At 33.4% G+C, this 22765-nt stretch overlaps 3 protein-coding genes across 3 annotated transcripts; all 3 read right to left on the bottom strand.

Moving 5' to 3' along the window:
* Positions 1-351: 351 nt before the first annotated feature.
* LOC18022951 lies at positions 352-3208 on the bottom strand. The gene is made up of 4 exons (XM_006405289.2): positions 2136-3208; positions 1016-1314; positions 645-888; positions 352-530 (listed from the first exon to the last, which is right to left on the bottom strand). The coding sequence occupies exons 1-4, from the start codon at positions 3048-3050 to the stop codon at positions 429-431; spliced, it is 1560 nt and encodes a 519-aa protein (XP_006405352.1). The 5' UTR covers positions 3051-3208; the 3' UTR covers positions 352-428.
* Positions 3209-16119: 12911 nt separating this feature from the next.
* LOC112088565 lies at positions 16120-18103 on the bottom strand. The gene is made up of 3 exons (XM_024158964.1): positions 17479-18103; positions 16551-17313; positions 16120-16420 (listed from the first exon to the last, which is right to left on the bottom strand). Exons 1-3 carry the CDS (start codon positions 18101-18103, stop codon positions 16120-16122), a joined length of 1689 nt encoding a protein of 562 aa, XP_024014732.1.
* A 1436-nt stretch (positions 18104-19539) lies between these two features.
* On the bottom strand, positions 19540-21073 carry LOC18022950 (serpin-Z2). The gene is made up of 2 exons (XM_006405288.1): positions 20609-21073; positions 19540-20271 (listed from the first exon to the last, which is right to left on the bottom strand). Exons 1-2 carry the CDS (start codon positions 21071-21073, stop codon positions 19540-19542), a joined length of 1197 nt encoding a protein of 398 aa, XP_006405351.1.
* Between the last annotated feature and the right edge of the window lie 1692 nt (positions 21074-22765).

The raw sequence follows: 22765 nt of genomic DNA, 5'->3' as shown, positions 1-22765 counted from the left end.
GAACTGGGTTACCAAATTTTCTTGTGTCTTGCTTGAAAACAACAAACAAACTAAATATCAAGGTTAATTGATCTAAGTATTTCAGGTTAAAAGCTAAGACTAGAGGTTGAAATCAATATTAAAACCTCACACCATCCATGTCACGTGATCAATGGATAGCCACATAGCCCTTCCGTAAAAATGTTGCGGCACCGACGAACTTTCTTGTTGCCTCAAGAAATGGTTGATTTTTTTTTGTTTTTAATTTAATAATCTACGTACTCGAAATAGAGTACTAAACAAATTTAGACAGCCAGTCACATTATGGTAATTATTTATTTAACTACTTTTTGAAAACTTTTCCATCATTTTTAATTTTTATATAGGTAATCCACTAATTTGTATATAATTGAATCAACCAAAATTTTAATCTTAAACATGAATAATTATTACATAACTTCGACCACTTCCCCTTCTTTGCAAACTGCAACACTAATCTCCAAAGTATTATTCTTCTTTGATTTCACCCTGCAACAGTTTCTTCTTGGAGACTGTCCAATAATAAAAAAACCATATAATATAGTTACTATTTCAAGCATTTATTTCAAGCACGGTGAGTCGGTGACCATATGTAATAACAACTATTTAAATAAATGTTTACTTACTCTGTCCCAAAGGTGAGGGTCCGGTTTCTTGTAAACAATAACCGTCCTAAGATCGCCGGGATTAGCCATCTTCCACCGACACTCCGGTTGAGCCACACGGTGGCTTTCGTAACGACTCACCGTCATATTTGTCGTCGGATGAACTCCCGCCGTTGTCATATAGAACACAAATGGTTTCTGACACGGATGCCGACTCACCGGTCGGGTATTGAATGCGTACGCTGTGTAATCCGCTCGCCGATACCTGCCACGGAAAAAACAAAATAATATTAAAATGACGATATTTAGATTTTTTTAGTTTGACTAATGTAACACATTTGATCCTAATCACACATTCTAATGGAAACTACTAATGATTCGTTATACATTACCAATTTAAGAAGGTTCTTGAAGGCATTTCGATCTCTCGAGCGGAGAAGACTCCGCGGAAGATCTGAACCGCGAATCCCCAAGAGACTGAAACAGTCCATTTTCGACGTTTGTCGTAGCATATCGACTGTTGCATGAGTCCGGCAGAATCTAGCGTTGCCGGGACTTGTAGACGCTTCAAGGCGTTTACACGAGTCATGTTTGGAAATATTGGTTCGACCACATCAAGATGGTGAAGTGTAACCAATGGAGCCACCGGGTGCGCAGCTAGTAGACCGAAGAGATTGCCATACACATCGTACTGAAAAAAAGACATAATCAATTAAAACCGAACGGTTCAAAATTGGATTTAAGACTAATTAATTAGTAATCACTGAACCGACCGGTTCTTGGTAGGTAACCGACGATTGGTTTATGTTAATTAATGGACCACACTAACAAACAACGGATGTGTCACGTGAGATACACGCGCCGTTAAATGCCTCGACAGCTCTATTTGAGAAACGGCATCACACCGTGACGACGTGTACCTTACTCCGGCAACAATAATAATACGGACAAATTTGGGTCCAGTGACGTGGCATTGTATTAAAATGGAACTTAAGACATACACATACTGTACAAATCAATCGTGTGAATTTTTATGAAAAGATTGATAATATCTATTTAAAGTCCATTAACGACACATTTATTAATACTTTTACGCTCCTATTAAATGATGATGATCAGAAGATCTCCTTGTAGTTAAAGCTAAAACTACCAGCTAATCAACCAACTGAAATAGGACACGACGAGATTTTTAACTAGATTCTTACTATTAATCAATCGAATAATAATGGACAATTCATCTAAATCATCTTATTATAGCTCGTTTAGTTTCGTGTAAATTCATATAGTTATATTAATTTGTCATATTAATAGGACTATATATATAAAATTTTGGAAATTGTGATATTTTATTAGAAATATTTTTAAATTTTAATTAGTTGATCAAATATTAATTAGGAAATGTTTTGTAGCCCTTAAATCAACTGCTGATTAACTAACAACTTCACTAGATTCGTAATAATCTGTCAGAGTATTTATTATATTAAAAAACTTAAAGTGATCCTAATTACTGACCTGGTGAAAACCGAGTTCTTTAGTGAGTGGAACACCGAGTTCAGCCATGCAAGCTTGCATCCGATCATCGGAGCCGTACAGCGCCGGATATCTCTTAATACAACGATCTTGCATTTTACTCAGAGCCACCGCTAATGGATAACTTACGGCGAATCCTCCGCCGCCGTAAGCCATTCCGTAAGAGAAGTAAATGTTCTGAAGATGACTTTCCGATAAACTTCCGATGTAATACATCTGGTTATGATCGTATTTCCTCAAAACTCTGATGAGGTTCTCGGCGACGAAGACCGTGTCGTCGTCTCCCATCACGAACCACCTCACGTCTTTGAGTCCTAATTTGAGTGTCTCCGTCACGATCCGTGAGATTCGAATCGCCGATCTGTGTCCTTGTTTGTTTTTGTACGGAAATTTCGAAGTATCGCCGGAGATTTTAATCGGCGGGAGACTGATTTCGTCGTCTTCGTCGAGTTTCTTAACCGGTTTCTCTAACCAGACATAACCACGCATTTGGTTTGGTTTGTACCAGATCTTGATATACTCTTTCCTCTGTTTCCACAGCCTCGCCGACGCGGCGATTCCGAAAACCACGTGTCGGAGCTCTGTTTCTTCCGGCGGTGGAGGAGGTGGAGAGGTGTGAGATTCGATTACGGCCGTTCGATTTGACTGGAAGATAATCAGCGGCTGAGATGAGTTCACAATGTCGTTTAAGCGGCGAACAACGGCGGAGAAAGGTTCCACGTGGCAGGCACGTGAGTTGGAGATGAGCTTGAGAGTGTAGACGACGTAAGTGGCGGAGACGAGAAGGAGGAGCAACATCATGAGTTTGGATCCGGGTCGGGTCGGTGAACCGGATCCGGATAAACTCCGATCCCACATTAGCTTCTCTGATGAATCTTTCTGGTTATTCGACTTCATCCTCCACAAACCAAGGAAAAAAAAAAAATTAAATCAGAATATATTCTTTGTGATCAGAAATTTGGGGAAAAATGATTAACAACGAATTTATTTTCATTCGAGAGAAATTTTGTTTTTATGGGTTTAAGGGACAGAGTGAGATTGAAGAGAAGAACATGCAGTGGCTCTGTTCTGATTTTCTCAAAGAAAACAAAGAGTCTTATCGTGAAAGAGACGTATTTACTTGGTTTTTATTTATATACTTTTTAAAAATAAAAAAACAATTTTAATTTGGAACAAGAAATATAAATCGTGAAAAAGTATTTTGTTTTGATATGATAAAGGTTAGATACTAACAGTTAATTTATACAAAAAGTTATACGATATTATTATGTTTAGCTATTAAGCTATATAACATAAATTTTGATTTTGATTTTTTGTAATTTACTATAGCCGATGACCAAAATTACACCCAAATCATATGCGGGGGAAACAGTTTATACAATTAATATTTTCTGTTTTACTTGCAGAACTTTTTTTGCATTGAAACGTGTATGGACGGTAGTGGAAAATATGTGTCGGTAGTAGTAGAACATTGGAGGGAGCTACCATTAATATTTTCTTTTATAGGGATTGGTTTTCATAATTATACATTTTGGGAAATTTCAGTAAAATAACAAAATTATGGAGGGTATGGTGATATCGTTTTGTTTTGTTTTGTTTTTTTTTAAGAAGAAATGATCAAAATGTTTCTTTAATTTTCAACATCGATCTTTTCAATGTAATTAAACACATTTAAAAAAAAACAAAAGAGAATAGAGGATAAAAAATCCATATGTAAGACAAAAGAGAAGATCCAAATTGAGATTAGAACTAAATTGGTTTACATTTTTGGAGAAAAATCAATTTTGGATTTGTGTAGAGTGATGATGAGAAAGAGTGAGATTGAAAACGAGAGAGCGAGCCAAGAGATCATGATTCATACTCTCATTGACCAATGCAAGAAATTTATTCAAGCGTGAAGATCCTCGCCATCCTGTGGAGGAGACCGCCAGTGGCCACAAAGAACAGCAGAGCGGGTGAGTGATGATGCAAAATCCACTGCACCTAAGTGGGTGTCCGATGTAACAATCTTGTAGACAGTAAACACATCATTGTATTTGCAGAACTTTTGCATTGACGTTGGACTGAAATAGAAAATATGTGTCGATAGTGGCATAACTTTAGAAGGAGCTACTATTATTTTTCTTTTATAGGGGTTGGTTTCATAATTATACATTTTGGGGACTTTCAGAAAATAATAAAATTATGGAGGGCATGGTGATATCTTTGCAGGTCCTATTGCAGATTACACAACAATTTATCAAATCCATGATACAACGAAAATAGTTAAAGAGCGAAGCAAATCAAAATTAAATTAATTAAATCACACTTTATCAAAATGAGGAAAAAAGGAAAATATATGTCCTAAATTCTAGAAAAATTGAACCAAAGTGAACCGTAGAACTACGTCTCATGTTCCCTTAAATGTCAATTCAAATTAAAAGTTAGTTTAATTTTTCACATCAACAATTGGATTGGGATTATGTTTGTGCGGTTTAGAACACTAATTTGATATTTTCTGCTTCTTCTCCGGCCTTCAACTTTGTCTCTGATCTAGCAAAAACTCTAACGAAATAAATTACTATTATCTTTTTTAAAAAAAAAAATATATTATAGGGATTAGTTTACAAAAATTTATTATTACTCTTCGAGTTTATATGTCAATGTTGTAAACTTCTTTTTCTTATTGTTTAAGTTTCAAGTATGTATTTTAAGACTCTGTAAAAAAAAAAAATCCTCTCAATAATGTTTCATATCTGTATGTGAAATCTCATTGGCTTCAACATCAATTATCATAATTTTATCTCTTGTACACACATAAATTAAAAATAAGATCGCTTTAGTGATGTTGCACAAGAATTGTGCAGATAAACTATGCTTGATTTTAGATGATAATCTAATTTGAAACAAGAAACTTGGCAAAATTATTCAATATTTTAACCAATAATAAAGTGATGTCAAAAAAAATAAAAATAACCAATAATAAAGACATAGTAAATTTCTCATTAAATAAATTAAAACATAGTAAAAGAATATAACATCTTACAGAAATAATTAACTATATGCTTAGAAAATTATGAATTTAGTTTTTTTTCTGAAACTAGATCATGAATTTAGATAGATAGGATTATGATAGTCGGCTAGCCGCTAAAATAGTATTTATGCTAAATTTGAAAATATTTTGGAACAATTTTAGTATATAGGATCATGATAACTGTCAATGGTGAGTAGTAGTTTTTCTTAAAGTTTTGAAATTTGTATTAGTAAACAGATGTACGTGAAACTTTTGAGATCTTTTTTAGATTTCCTAACTAAGTGAATATTTTTTTCAACATTATTCTTGCCACCTTACCAATTAACGTAAGAGCAACTTAAAAACTGTTCAGCCAATTGGATAGGTTTTGATACACAAGACTCTTCTTACTCATCTCAAGACTTTGTTGTTTTCGGTACACAAAAGCTGGAAACACTTGATGCTTCAAAGTCATCTGTTTTGGTCCAAATAAAACTCTTTCGTAAAAAACTTGGCGAAGCTGAAGTTTTCATACATGACACTTTAAGTACATGATATATATATATATATATATATATATATATATATATATATATATATATATAGGTTAACCATTTTTTATGTAAACAAAAATTTAGTTGATATTTTTTCTTTGCAGATAAACAACAGAGACCAGATCAGAGCCACAATTTCACTCTGTCTTACAGAAGTTTGGGGGTGGTCTTACAAAAAACACAATGTTGAAAGAGGTTGAAGACAGAGAATAACTTAGCAAGGATGAGCTTCATGATTCAAATGCTGATACGCTCTTGAAGTCGTTTAAGAATGGGATTTTAAAGAAATTGACCAAGTCATTCTCGCCTTTGGTTGTCAATGGGACCCCTAAAAATCAACAAGCTCTCACAGCCATAGAAGAAGTATGCGAGAAAATGCTGAACTACTGTATGCGGTCATGCATAAGGGGTTTAACTGTAGGCGAGACTTACGTGATGAAGAGTATGAAGGAATCGATGATGATTTGGTAGGTTGTTGTCACTCTTCTAGAGTCAAAATGTCAATGTCGTAAAATTCTTTTTCTTATTGTGTAAAGTTTGAAGTTTGTATTTGTATTTGTAGTTATTTTGGAAGTTTATATTTGTTTTGAAGATGTCTATTTTTAAAAAACTGACACATTATTGATAAATGATATTCAATTAATTATATGTATTAAGATATAAATTTTATATATTAGGATTTTAATAATATATTAAAAACTTTACTGTGTTAATCTAATAATTTTTATGTAAATTGTGAGGTTTCAACTGTTTTTTTTAATATACAAATTTAGAAAAATAAATAACAAACTGGATAACTCAAAACTAAGAACTTCTTCATTAATTTATTACAATTCCAACTCAAATATACAAATGTATTTTTTTCAATCATTTTGCATAATATATTATATAAGATTATGTGGAAATATATTTTGTATATGTGACAGAAATTTAGATGTATATAAATCATAAATATTATTTATTTAAAATTTTACTTGAAAAACCTTTAAATCAAGTAACTTAAATTTGTATAAGTAACTTATATTTTTTTTATATAAAAAATTAAATTTGTAACTAAACAGTGATAATGAAGATTTTAATATCATGTTGGTTTATTTTTATTATTAATGGAGATTTTTTTTTTATTTTTTTTACCATAATATAAAATTTTGGAAACTTTTTTTTTAATTTTTAAATGTTGATGTGGATTCTTTGAAAATAATATGGCTAAACTGTAATTAATAATAGAATAGTTTAAATTAACAAATTTTCCTATATTGTTTTGTATTATCAATGTAATTTTAAAATTTAGAATTTTTTTTTAATTTTACTTATTGATGTGGACTAAAAACATTGACCTTTTAAATCTTATGTGGATAACCTTAGAGGCATATAACTTCAACTTTTATTTTTTATAAATATTTTTTTTGTTAACTATACAGTTTTAAAATTTGAAATTTTTCTTAATTTTAAATATTGATGTGAACCAATAGAATTAAAAAATTTAAATCCTATGTGGACACTCTTAGAGGCATATAGCTTCAGGTTTTATTTGTAATATATTTAGATATTAACGCTGGAAAATCCCATACGAAGCCCATTGCGGCAAGTGATTTTGGTCTCTCCTCCATGTTTTGAGGCTTACTGAATGTATCTGATACTGTTTGGTTCAGCTAATTATTACATTTGTGGTTTAGGTTGGGTTGCTAAAACCTTGTCAGATGCCATGTTATTCCAAATATTTTCCTCAGATACCTTCAATCTCTTTTGCTTTAATGCCGGAACATCTTCTCTATTTTTAGTGCTTCGTTTTTCAAAAGTTTTGGGTATCAATCACTTGACATGTTTCTCGGATTACTTGAAATTTATCATTCTTCTCAAATCTGGTGGCCAAACTTTGGAGATTTCAAGGTCTTTTTTTCAATATTAAAGTGGATTTCTAGTGGCTTTGTTTATATCTTCTTTCATCATATTCTTTTTAATTTAGTTAATAGTTAAACATATAGTTTAGTCAAATTGGTTCTTAATCTTACGTTGTAATGATTTATTATTTAGTGAAATCTAACTCTATTTTTTGCTTTTTTAATTGAAATGGTTGTACACACATAAAAAATAACTTACAATTTATTATATTTATGTAACAAAAATTTAAATGCTAATGTAGGAGTCTTTAAATATATGTGTATACATATGTAAATAAATTTTAATAGTTTAGTTTTTCTTAGTTATTTATATTATTGAAACATCTAATTTAAATTTAAATTTTTCCTATTTTAAAATTATTTATTCTAGTTTTTTATTATTAATATAAATTTTATATATAATTTATTCATCTGTTGACAAAAAAAAAATTTATTCATCTTTATTCATTTAAAAAAAAATAATAGAATTTGGAATTTTTTTAATTTCCAATGTTGAGGTGGACCAATAAAAAATTTATACAGCTTTTTTTTATTCAGCAATAAAATTAGAATTTGTAAACTTTCTTAATTTCTTTTTTTAACAATAAAATTAGAATTTGGAAATTTTCCTTAATTGTGAATGCTGATGTAGACCAATAAAATTAGTCTTTAAAATCATATGTGGATGCCTTGAGAAGCTTATAGCTTCAACTTTTATTAGTATAAGATTGTAGAAGAAAAGACTAATAGCATCCACACTGGAGCATCTCATTTCTAAAAAAATAATAGAATAAGAAGTATTAATACTTCAATAGAAAAATTGAGAATCTCTCATTTGAAAGATTTTGATTAAATGTTCTAATGTTTTTGAGAGATTCTTAAATTAAATATTATTATTTAATATTTAATAATTATTTTGATGGATGAGAGATTTTGTAAAAGATTTACCACTAAAGATGGTCTAAGTATCTCATAACCGATGACAGAGTTTGATGAGTTGTGCAAAGATAGTGAGTGGTATAGAACCTTCACCTACACTCAACAAAAGTAAAATGGTGTTTTAGAGCGTATGAGGATGATAAATCTTTTGTTCTAAACAATGGTAGCCAATTTTTTTCAGATAAAGATATTGATGCAAGCTATGATGGTGATTATTCTCGTAAAGCCTCCTACGGTAGCGGTTCAGAGGATGAGAAAGACGTAACTATGCACCAGAGTCCAGACGTAAGTTAGGTAGAGATCACTGGTTTTATGAATGAAGAGAAGATGGATGATTCACCTTTTGCCATTGTTGATGCAATGGGTCAAACTGAAAAGGCGGACTTCAAGTAGCTAGTGAAACGTTAACATATCAATTCTCCATCATCATCATCTGCATCGATAATCTCTCTAAAATATATATTTTTTGCTCTCTGTTACATCTTTTTATTCTCCATTTTAATATTCAAATGTCGGAAGAATTCAAGAATCAGATATTATATTTCCAACCAATCCACAGTCACAGAGTATAACCGGATAACTATATTCTCTAACACCAGAAAGAATTAGAAGAACACAAGACGGCAAGAGAAAATATTTTTCTACGGATATTTTCGTAAAAATTTTCGTATGAATATGACATAGTTTTCTTGTTGTGCATCTAAGAGATCTTATCGTCCCAAACTGGTATCACTGCAGAGTCTTTCGTTCCGCCTTCCCTTTCGTTACTCAAAAGCGTATGTTTTCTCATCTATGAACAAAGAGCATATATTACTCTCAACGACTGCAATGGTGTTAGATAGGAGAAATATGCGATAAGACATAAAAGTATCTTCATGATCCAGCCAGAAAGTTATCATACAACGATGAGCTTATAACTGGTCTTATGCTTACCAGGTAAACAAGTCCCTGCAGATTTCACTCACAAAGCCACAGGAAACTCCATAACAAATCTCTTCGGAGACAAATCTTCAACTCTTAACAGAAAACCTGTTTGTAATTTCCTGGGGGCCTATTTAAAGAACACATATGCGTTGAAGTAGATGCGAATATGAGCAAAATTCAATTTGAATTCAGCTGAAGGACAACGAGATGACAAGATTATTGAGTGTGGTGTACAGATCTTGGCGGAGAAAGGTGAGAGTTCAAATATTGGAAGGAGCAAAGTGATGGAGCTGTCCTCAAAAGAAGTAAGCATACAGGTCTGAGTAAGAAGAAGAAGAAGTAAGAGCCAAATTCTCGTGTCTCTTGAAAGAGTTATAGAAAGTGTCAACTTCTTGTGGAGATTTTGTTGTGTTTGAATTGCCACTACAATAGGTTCTTCTGTACGTCTGTACCCTTTCACAATTTTCCTAACAATGTGTAATATACTGTCCTTGGACAAAGCCTTGTTTTGCTACATTGCTTTTGGAGAAAGGATGTTAAAGCTAGCGATGCTTTTAAGATATGGATGTACTAGTAAATGTGTGCAAATTCCAAGAGGTGGTGGAATGCTTTGATTGATGTAGCAAACATAGAAGGAGAGCATTCTTATAAGTTGGTTTGTTATTCATATATATATTTTGCTTTTACCGTCGAAAACTAAAATCAGTTATTTGATTTGCTGCTTCCTGCACAAGTTTGTTTATTTCCTTGTCTCTCAAGTTACTGTCGCAGTTGAGACTGGAGAGTATCGACGAGTCCAAAGATCAGAATTCACAGAAATTTTATGTTTTTCACATTAAAAATTAGACTAGATATACAGTTTCTAAATTGTTAATGATGTGATGATTGATGGTCCGTGTGATACGTCTAACCCAAGAAACGTTTGTATGATTGATATTCTATCAGATTTATTGATAACTGGTGAAAGAAATCCACTAGAATAGACTGTTACTGAAATTTATGGCACATCTTATGTTACCACAAGAGATCCAAATTTTTTCAGGAGAGATCTATATTGAGTCTCAAGAACCAAGACGTGGATGTTATTAATGAGTTTAGGTTATCTAAGCTCACAGGTACGTAATTGCTAATACACTTCGTGAATTCAATTTGTGCTGACTATACTGCTTAAAACTAAACAACAATTTTAATACAGGTGATAGAACATGAATATCTAAGTTCAGATAGTATTGATATTTCAGACACAAGTAAGAATTTTGATATGGTTTATACTCAGGAGAGTATCTGTGTTAGTGAATCATTGTCTGAAGTTGAAGATTGGTGCACCTATCATGCTATTTAGAAATATTGATCTTAGAGGCGGTTTGTGTAATGGAACGAGGTTATTGGTGACCAAATTTACTAAACATGTGATTGAGGCTAGCCATGTAAACGGTGAAAAAAATGGCAAGAGAGTTTTGATTCCTAGGATATTTGTTTCTCCACCAGAACGAGGTTCCCTTTCAGAATGCGTCGTAGGCAGTTTCCCATTGCAATCACATTTGTTATGACAATAAATAAAAGCCAATATCAAACTTTACAAAAGGTAGGTTTATTCTTACCTAAACCAGTCTTCTCGCATGATCAGTTTTATGTTGCTGTGTATAGGATTACATCGAGAAAAAGATTACATATTTTGATAACTGATGAAAAGGGAAAGCCGCAACAAATCTGTGTTTAAGACAATGAATGTGGTTTACAAAGATATTTTTCAAAAGATATATCCCAATGCATGTTAAGTGTTAAAGACATTTTGTAATGCTTTTTTTTTTTCTTTTAAATTGGTTTGTGATGTTATTTTTAACAATCAAGATTAGAGAGTATGATTATCGTAACTTCAGAAATTAAGCTATACACAGAAATATTTATTTGTGTTTTTAACGTTTTTAAAAATTCTTTGTAATGTTATACGATCTGTTTTTCTTAGCTTATGTTAATGTTTAGTACTAAACACTAACCATTGTATATTGTATGATAGTTTTCAGATTTTTTGTAGAGAATTTTACGCATTATTAATGTTTTAGTGATCATTCTATCAATAGTTTTACATTTTCGTGATAGAGTTTGATTAACGAGAAACTGCTAGAGTGATTAACAAACAAATTATTGTTTTAAAAATATTCAGTCAGTGCATGTAGCGGGCAACACACCTAGTATATATATATATATATATATATATATTGCTACATTGCTTTTTGCAGAAGAATGTTAAAAAGTTTTAATTTTCTAATTAAGATATATAGATTACTTGTAAATGTGTTCATATTCCAAAATATATCACATTAGTGAGAAAACATGTCAAGGGAATTAATACTGATGAGGTGACGGATCTTAACCTCACATACTCCTCTCCGTTATATGAAATTCTCATATACTCTTTCCATATCCATATTTTCTTTTTGATTTTCTTTTTAATACAAAAAGGCATAAAAAGACCAAAAACCGTTAATGAATAACCAAATTACATATCCAATTCAGAATACCGGACTCAAACCAAAATCCAATTTAAATAACTAATTTAACCGAAATTATTAAACTAAACCAATTTAATTGTTTTAAACCATCCAATTTAATTAAACCATCAACCAAACCCTAAAAGTCTATTCCCGAAGACAAATCCATCGTCTTCCTCTTCGATTCCATCATTTTCTTCCTCTTCAATTCCATCATCTTCTTCCATCATTTTCGTCTTCTTCCATCATCTTCTTCCTCTTCGATTAAATCCCCACACTCTTCGCTCACCGCCACTCACTCTCCACTCTTCACTCTTCTGTTTTAGGCTCGTCACCGTCGCCGTTTTAGGCTCGCCACCACCACCGTTTCACACTTCAGTCATCACCGAGCAGGTATGTTCTAGGCTTAAGAGTAATTAAAACCTTAATTTATGATTTTCTTCCCTCAACCCTGAACCCCAACTGATTTCTGATTTTTGTTTCAGAATTTTTGAAGGATGTCGACTAGGGGTTCACCTTCTCAACCAGAGAGATCTGAGGCTAAGTATGCTACGGCATCAGAAGAAGGATTGGGATCAAACTCAAATGTTGATCCATTACAACCGGTATGTAGTTTAATACAACTAGAATTATCGTGTACAATTGAGATTTGTTTGTGGTCGAACGGTATGTAGTTTAGTACAATTGGAATTATCGCGTACAACTGATTTTTGCTTGTGGTTGAACCAAATGTAGTTTAGTACAACTGGAATTATCGCGTACAACTAGTTTTTGCTTGTGGTTGTACCAAGAATACTAGTTGTACCAATACACTTATATTCACTTATCATATGCGTTTTGATTGCAGCAAGAGGACGTCTCAATACCAATGGAACCTCGATGTTTATTCTTCAAGCAAAGCGAGTATCTGTTATACCCGAAGCTTCAATCAAGGTGTGAAACCTTTAAATTCATGGAAGTCTTCAAGAAGCTTGATATCTCATAGAGAAACTGGTTTGAGAACCACCCACAATTCAAGCATATTGTCCACATGTTTATGGGAATGTGGATGTTGCTTCTCCGAACAGCAGTGACAGACAAGCAGCGGCAGTGTTGGTTTGTTGTGAATGGTGTGCCTGTTCGGTATTCAATCAGAGAACACGGCCTTCTTTCAAGATTATTCTGCCACCATTATCCAGCCGACTATGAGCAGTTAGGGAGTATGTATTTTGTGGAGGAGCAGTTTGGAAAGACTAATATTGAGGTGAAAGAGGTGCGTGAGAAGCTGGAATCAATGGATTTCATTGAAGGTGGTACTGATAGGTTGAAGATGGTTGTACTTTTCTTCTTAGCAACTGTCATCAAAGGAAAGTCCAAGAAATATGGTGGATCCATAGAACCATTCATTCTCCGAGTGGTGGATGATCTGGATCTGTGTGAAACGTTTCCTTGGGGTCGTTTCACTGTTGATGACGTCTTAGCTGAGGTTGCACATCTGGTGGATCATTTTGGAGGATCTGTTCGAGGGAATTGGACTTTTCCGGGGTTCATATTGCCTTTAGAGGTAATGTTATATGTTTTAAATTCAGTATAACTTATACAACTAAAAATCGTAGTATTAGTACAACTAGTATTCTTGATTCAACTTGATATAGTGTATAGGTAGTAGTATTGGTACAACTAGTATTCCTTGTTCAACTAGAGATAGGGTATAACTGGTATTATTGGTACAACTCGTGTTTAGGATACAACTAGTTGAACTGGTATTATTGGTAGAACTGGCATAACTAGTACGATTATATGTGCAGATTTTGGCTTTTGAATCTATCCCGGTTCTGAAAGAAGCATTTCAAGAAAAAGTTTGGAATGCAGATGGTGATTGTCCAAGAATGTGCAAGTGGAAGTTTAAGAGAACATGCAAAACATGATTTTTTTAGCTGATATTTATGAAGTGCTTGGAGATACAAAGGTTTAGGATTCTCCTTTAATTTTATATTTTTACATTATTAGAGATTTATTTTAATTTAATTTTTGTTTTTTTGTTAAACAGAATATTATTAGTATCTTGGTACCTGAAGATGGAGAAGACATGCTCTTGCTTAACATCCTAGACGAGCATGTATGGGATGACTTCAAAGTAGGAGAGGATGATGCTGTTCCTGACCCTGTTGTTGATAGTTGGCACAAGATTTTAGTCCAACTACAAAAGAATATACACTTGAAGGATCTGTACCAATTAGATGTTAAATCCCGAGAAGACCAGCCATTGCCCAAACCGACAGATACTGAAGCTGTAGGAAGTGAGGATGTGTTGAAGAAGATGGAAGAAGGGTTTATAAAGATTAACGAGAAAATGGAAGAAGGGTTTAGGAAGATTAATGAGAAGGTTCATGAGATGGACACAAGACTGAAGTCTGTAGAAATGAAAATAGCTGATCAAAGGAGAGATTCTGATTTTATGGATTTTCAGTATGAAGATGTGGGGAGAGTGTATGAAACAGGTGGAGGATCAAATGCAAGAGGTAAAAAAAGATATTTATTTCTTTCCTTTATTAAGTGTATGTTCAAAAAAGATATTTATTTCTTTATTTACATTTTTTTTGCAATGTAGGTGATAAGGGTATGGAGGCCACAAACGCACACGCACATGCAGAGGAGACAACGAACACACCTGTAGAGGAGACCACAGATGCACCTGCAGAGGAGACCACGGACGGACCTGTACCTGCGGAGGAGACCACAGACGCACCTGCACTTGCAGTGGAGACCACAAACGCACCTACACCTGTAGTGGAGACTCCTGAACCACCACGAAAGAAACCACGCTACAAAGTATGTATGCGGAAGAGTGCTGAGGCTAAAATGATGGCTGAGATCATTAGGAGTAGGAGAAAGGGTAAACCATCGAGGCATATATCCACTCCTTTCGAAAATGATGCACCAGCACAAAGGAAGAAACGAGAGGCTGCAAAAAAGAAGTAGAAGAAACAAGTTTGTTTTGTTTTTGTTGAAACTAGTTGATGGCTTTTGGTGAAACTAGTAGATGGTTTAGGTTGAAACTAGTAGGAGGTTTATTGTTTTATGTTTGGTGAAACAGGATTCAAAAGGTTGAAAACTAGTAGCAGGTTTATTAATTTAATTATGTTTTCAGATTTTTTTGGTTAGTACAACTGATATTATCGCGTACAATTAGTGTTGTTGAAACTAGAATAAAAAGAAATGTATAGTGTCAAAAAATTTTAAAAAATAAAAATAAAAATAAAAGCCACATGTGCGCCGTCAAATTACACGAGCGCCGGCAAAATATTTATAAAAATAATTAATTACTTTTGATGCGCCGTCAAATAATATACAAAGTTGTACTCAAGTAGATAAGTTGTACTCTATTTTTTTTATTACACAGAGTTGTATTTTCATAGATAAAACGATTTTATTAGTTATATCGTACTAGAAATTACATTTTTATAGTTGTACTTTTGAAAATAGGTAATAATAAGACATTTAAGACACATATAGATAATTAAATGTATAAAATTATGTTTTTTGTTAATTTCTTATAACTATATAGCATTAGTTGTAATAGTTGCCATAGAAGTATACGGTAAATATTATGAAAATATGACTTTTGTGTTCTCAATATTCAAAAATGCATCAAGTTGGATTTACTTCATCAAAATAGATATGAAACTAAATCCTTAAACACATATTGCTTTCCGAAATGCGGTATATTAAATAAAACGAAAAAAATGAAAAAAAAAGTTCAAGTACCCGATAGTTATACTAGTTGTACCCGATAGTTATACTAGTTATACTAGTTCTACCCGATAGTTATACTAGTTGTACCTAAATAGTTATACTAGTTGTACCCGATAGTTATACTAGTTGTACCCGATAATTATACTAGTTGTACCTAAACATCACCAGAGATTCCTATTCTGCTTCCTCTTGTTCTGGTACATTAGGATCATTAAACAACCATGCTCCTAGTCCTCTTCCTCTTCCTCCTCCTCTTCCTCCTCTTCTTCCTCTTCTTCTCCCTCGATGTTCTCCAACTGATGGATGCCTAATTGTGTTGATGCGTCATTTTTTCTTAATTATTTCTGGAGGAAATATACATTTTGCTCGGATATGGTCAGGAACAACCCAGTCATCTTTATGGGGGACTGGATAGATTGTCATGCAGTAAGCCAACGACCAATGTTCCATCTAATAATAGTGGGAGCAAAATTCACGTAGATGGAGCTCTCTATCCCCGCTCATAAAGATAGCAGCTGCTATTGCATGCACACACGGATACTTGTCGATATCAAACCTCTTGCAACTGCAACTTTTATTTCTCATATCAACCAGATAAACCTTGCCATCACGCCCAATCACATTGTACTCAAGGTGGTAGCTGTTTAACTCATGCACCGTCAAGGTATTTGCTTCCACACATCTCACATGCATTTCGTTCTCCACATATGGCACAAGCTTATGTGCCGTAGAAACTTCATTAGACGTCTTCCTATACTTGTTAAACCATTCAGCTAATTTTGCAATAATCACATCAATCATTGGTAACAGCGAGTATTTCCTTGCTTCTACAAAAAACGCCATTGATAGATTCTGCACAATTGGTGGTGTCTATGTTATACCTGTCTCCGGGAAAATAGCATCTTGCCCATTTCTCCTCACCAACAGTTCTGTCCAGATAGTCGGCTGCATCTGGATACATTTTCCTAAAAGCACTATAGAGTGTCAAGAATTCATTCTCTGTATAAGCATGAGCACAAGCTCTGAACTTCTTCGCACAAGTCGCTCTATTGACTCCACTGACATTTCCTTTCACGTTTTGAGACAAATGATATATACAAACTTCATTCTGAGACAATGGAAAGACCTCACGTATTGACTTGAGGAGACTTACGTTTCTATCAGAAAGAAAAACCAGTTCAGGAACATCAGGTACAACTGATCTCAACTTGCTCATAAACCACATCCAAATTGCCTCTTTCTCACAATCAACTACACCAAAAGCAATTGGATAATGGTGATGGTCAGGATCCTGAGCTGTAGCAATAATTAAAACACCACCATATGCATTCTTAAGGTGGGTAGCATCCACAGCAATCACTTTTCTCATGACTTGGAAACCCTCAAGACAAGCTCCCAAGGCAAAGAATAGATACTTAAACCTGTTTCCCTCATCCAATTCCACATAAGTGTGTGTACCAGGGTTCATGAACTCTAGCATATACAAATAAGAGTGCAACAACTGATAACTCTCCTCTGGACTTCCCCGCACATCATTAGCAGCTGCTCTTTTACCTCTCCATGCAGTGGAGTATGATACTTTAACACCAAATGCGTTTTGAAGCAAACCAATCAGTTCTTGTGGTGCTGGAGTTTTAAGTTTGCCTAGATAATCAGAATGACAAATAGACCTGACCAACTGTGGTGTGCCTTTCCTTCGATTTTTGCTTGTAACTGTAGTAGCTCGAGAACATGTATGAATCTTGATGTAAGTTCTAACTGAGAAAAGATCTCAATTCTTCGTCTTTGCAGCTCGTAAATACCACTTACACCCATCTTTTGCTCCACGACATTTTAACACATATCGACGTGTATCTGACTGGATGATATCAAACTCAAAACCATTTTTACGGGAGGCTACAAACACTAATTCTTGCAATGACTCTTTTTTGACAAATTCTTGTCCTACAACTAAATCAATACCATCTTCCCATGTATGATTCACGTACACATCTCCTTCTACAGCAGGTGCCACCTTAATATCATCATACATACGAAAGTCTTCATGCACATTATTTCCAACATCTTCACCATCTTCACCATCTTCAGCATCTTCACTAACAACATCTTCTTTCTGCGGTTCTGATGGTTCACCTTTGTAAAAAGTATACATACCATCATTAACATCATCACCATGTTGTGGCTCTGACGGTTGCACAAATCCCTCATTTTGCTCAACATCTGTGATGAGCACCACATGCAAAACACTTCTACACTGATTATTATTCACTTGCATTAGATAACCAAATACATCTTCATCATTCCGAACATATGATGGCTTCTTGGGATCCAATATCAGTGGAAAGTAGCTAAGTCTAAGCTGCGTCATAGCTCCATCTACCATAAGCTTTTTGCAAATTTTATCAACCAGCCCATTGTAAGTGATCTCTTCCATAGATGTCTTTATCACTAAAGTATGAATTTCAATCTCTTCTGAGTTCCACCTCATGTATTCACCGTCCTTTGAATAATATCCCCCCGAATCAAAACATATGATTGTGCATCGAGTGTTACTCATCGTTCTCTTAAAAGAAAAATAAAAACCATTAGAATATATTTATAGTTGTACACCAGTGGTACTAGTTGCACCAGTTGTCTAAGTAATACCAGTTGTACTAAAAGCTTCTGGTTACAGATCGACGCTTCCGAAAAATTCATACGTATTCTAGTACTCTAATCTACTTAAATAACCAATGTAAAGCCCGAACAAACGTATACATAAGTTTACTAACAGAAAAAAAACCACAAACATAATTTCTAAACTCTAAATGCATAAACTCATTTTTTTGTTGAAAAGAGAAGAATTTACCTTCAAATCACGTTCTGGGTCATCGAGATCAGCTGAAAAAATGCTGCAGGATATGTATTTGTCAAGGGTTGAAGATCGCTGAAGCTTCCAAAATTTTGGAAGGAAGAAAACTCCAATTTTTTTTTCTGGTTTCTACGTACGAGGAAGAAAGAAAGAAGAAGAGAGTAGGTCCCATTCACATTAGTTGTTGTTAGGTGGTTGGGCTGGGTAGGTTCAAAGTAAAACCAAAATTAATTGGTGTGGGATGGGTGAGATTAGTTTGGTTTAAAGGGAGAAAGATAAAAAAAATTACGTGGGACCCACTCATTTAAAAAGAATGGGTAAAAAGGAGAGGAGAAAAGAAGAGGAGTATATAGAATAAAGTAAGAGTGTGTAAAATTTTTTTTTATCAAGAAAAGCATATGAGGTTAAAGTCTTGAAGTGACGAAGAGGTGGTGGAAAACTTTGACCAATAGATAGTATTTCTGAAAAGCCCTAAAATGTATAATCCGAGTTACAAAGTCCTGATACAACAACAAACCCAAAGAAAAGTCTATTCATAAAGATGATGATCAAATTTCCAATTTTTGCATTCACTCGCTCTAGCGTCAATTTCTGTAAAACATTTCATATTCATCCTTGCATCCATAGCATTGCCATGCATCACCGACATAAGCTAGTTATATTAGTGATTTGATTTGCTGCTTCCTGCACAAGTTTGTTTATTTCCTTGGCTCTCAAGTTAAGGTCGCAGTGGAAAGAAAGGACTGAGTTCAAAGATCAAGAATTCACAGGTGTTTTATTTTTTCGCATTTGAAATCATTAAATTAAAATGGATATAAATTATTTTAGCGCAAACAGTATACAAATAGAATAAAATTCCAAAATATTGAAAATTCTGAAAATACAAATTTATATATCCAATCTTGTTTGTAGTGCAAGATCTCTACATCAACAACAACAAAACAAATCTCGGATCTGATTTATCATGTTGCAATTTTACCTAAACAAATACCAAACCGTAATCATGTCATATGCAAGTCCTAGGCAGAATCATGTTTGGAAGGATCAAAGATTTGACCAACAAACAAAACTGCTGCAGTTTTATCTTCTCTAATCATAAAAAGAAAAGGATGATCAGCCACAAAATCTATCATCCTGCCGGATCTTCCACTTGAACCTCTGCCTCCTATAACAGCAGTAACAGCCGCAGCTTCTGCACCATCTTCATCGATTTCGACCAAAGCTTTATGGTACAATGAAACCTCTTCCAGATTCCATTCATTGAAAGCTCTCGAAGCCTCAAACCCAAATTCCATCTTAAACTTTGGGATTCTGAATTCACCAAGTCGAACTTCTTGCCATGGAATGTGACTATCCAAGAATCCACGAGTAGATGCCATTCTCTTCACCAGGCGATTCAATCCATCCTTGGCTTTAGGGAGATAGAAATACATTGAGAATTGGCGATTGCTATCATCGAACTGTCGAAATGGGAGCTTAAGGACCTTAAAACCATCGTAATCCCTTACATATTGCTTCCTGTAGCTGCTCATGAACGGCACAGAGACTGAGGTGCCATCGAGAAGTTGAAAGTCTTGGTCTTCCGTCAAAGACTTGGGAAATTTGTGTTCCCATGCTCCTTTGAAGTACAATGCGTTTCCATAAATCCACATGGTGTGAGGTGTGACTGATCTGGGAGGAAGAATGCTTTTGATGAGACCATTGGTGTGCTCTGAAGCCCACAAATTCACCTCCTCGCGCACTTGTTCAAACTGTGTTCACATATCATATGAGAGCTAGTTTTATCAGAATTTGTATGGCTTAGGTTTCAAAATTTGTCACATGATTTAGTGGGCAGTCTGTTCTACAGTTTTACACAAACTTTGACCTAATATGAGTCAAAGAAATTTGAAGGATATGTCTGCGGAAAACCTAATATAATACCTAATTATTAGCATGTTCGTTTCCTAGTCGCAACTACTAAAATTATGTCTGTTCAACAATTGCTACTAAACTTTAACCTAATATTCTACAGTTTAACACAAAAACTCTTAACCTAATACTATAATCAAAGATAATTGGAAATCATTGGTGAAACTAGAAACTAACCTTGAATCGGAAATCAACTTGAGAGAAAGGTGCCTTGAAGAAATTCTCAAGGAGGTCCTTTAACAAGGGATTAAAAGATAGTGATTGCTCCATCCACACTCCATTAACGGATGAGATCTTAGGGCCACCGGTCTCGCTCCCGTCGACAAGGACCATTGTAGCAATCTCGCTGAAAACGGCGTTGAGCTCATCGATTGAGGAAGAACCAAGGATGGAGAGGATAACGGATCTTAGGGTTTCTTGTTCGGAGGTAGCAGCGACCATGGTGAGTGCAGCGTTGATTGATGCTGGGGAGAAGACGAAGTTAGAGTTTCTGGCCACTGCAGAGATTACTTTCTCCGTAAGGTACATAGCTGCGTCGTTTTGCTTCCTCATCGCTTTGCGCACATCAACTTTCTTCTTTGAGAGAGAGGGACTTGCGATTTCTGATGCGCTAAGCTTTTGTTTCTTCGCTTTTGGATCCATCTTTTTTATGTTTTCTGCTTATTTCTTTGTGAGCAGCAATGCATATGTGTCATGTGTGTATATATAGGTGATCAAGATAGAAGGGTTAGTTTGGTGTATCGGCCCATTAGGAAAAAGAAAAAACAAAAATGATAATATATACAGTAAGTATTATGAATGTGAAATAAGAGGGAAAAGAAAGATGGAAATCTTAGGTTATTTAATTTACTGTTTGTCATTGGGCAAAAAATTAACTAACTTGGTAATCCCTAATCTAATAATCTTCTATTATTAATTGAGAATAACATTTTAAAAATAATATTTACTTTATGTGTGATTTACAATAGGGGTGGGCACTTTGGCTTATTTTCGGATTTGGTTTGAGTTCGGTTCAGTTTGGTTAATTCGGATTCAATAAATTTTAATCAAACTCAATTGAAATAAGTTTGGTTCGGTTGAATTCGGTTTGGTTTAATTTGGTTTGGTTTTTATTCGGTTTAGTTTTAATTTAATTTTAAAAAAATCAGTTTAAAGAAAAGAAATGGTGTGTTGGTTTAGGTGAAATTTCATATTTCATCATATTTCAAAAAACTAATATTATGAACTAACTAAAAAGTTAAATAAAATAAATATATTAGTTTTTTTGTTTGGTTCGGTTTAAAACCAAACCGAACCAAACCGTTTGGGTTGTGAAAAACTTCAACCAAATTAAACGAATTATATATTAAAAATAGATCGGTTTATTTTGGTTTAAGTTCAGTTAGTTCGGTTGATTCAGTTCGTTCGGTTTTTTTGCCCCCTCTAATTTACAAACATGTGTGCTGACGTGTCGTCATGAGAGAACTTTTCAAAACACATATTAAAAAATGATTGATTTGTTAGATAATTACATCATATTTATTAACATTAATTTAGTTAGATATTAATTTATATCAATTATATATTTAATATTCAACATTTAATTTGTAAATATATTTTCTCTTTTTCTATTTCTTATTAACATATTTATAACAATTTAATACATAATATTACTTATATTACTAAACATTGTATTTTATATCATCTTTCTTAGTTTTCTTAATTTTATTAAAAAAAATCATATTATCCATTTAATAATAAAAAAAATCTAATTTTTCAATACATATTATAATTCAAATTTTTTATTTCAAAAGCAAAGTATCTTAGTCTGATGTTATATCGGTTAAAGAGAATGTATAAATCCAATTTAGTATATTTAATATGTAATTTTATTTATATAAATCATATTAAAATTAATTATGAAACAAAGAATTATCTAATATTTATATAATTATATTAAAAAATAAATAGAATTATAACTATTATTTGTAATTGCATAATTAGCAAACATATTTACAATTATAAATATCAGCTAACATTTTTCGTAGTTGTATTTATATATATATATTTGTATATTCGAATAAAAAAATTCTGGTTAATATTTTCTCTGCACAAGGTGTATTAGTTTGGTTAATGTGTGAAAGACATTTTAAAACAACTTTCACTTAATGTGTGATTTACAAGAATGCCATGCTGATGTGTCATCATAAGAGAGTTTTTTAAAACACATATAAAAAATATTTGATTTACTAGAATAATTACATCATATGCCATTAACATTAATTTGATTAGAGATTAGTTTATATCAATTGTATATTTAATATTTAACATTTAATTTGTAAATATATTCTTTCT

The sequence above is a fragment of the Eutrema salsugineum genome, unplaced genomic scaffold (genome assembly GCF_000478725.1).
Source record: "Eutrema salsugineum unplaced genomic scaffold, Eutsalg1_0 scaffold_14, whole genome shotgun sequence".
NCBI classification, from domain to species: Eukaryota; Viridiplantae; Streptophyta; class Magnoliopsida; order Brassicales; family Brassicaceae; genus Eutrema; species Eutrema salsugineum.
Note: the sequence above shows the minus strand (reverse complement) of the source record. Positions and strands in the feature narration are given on the sequence as shown.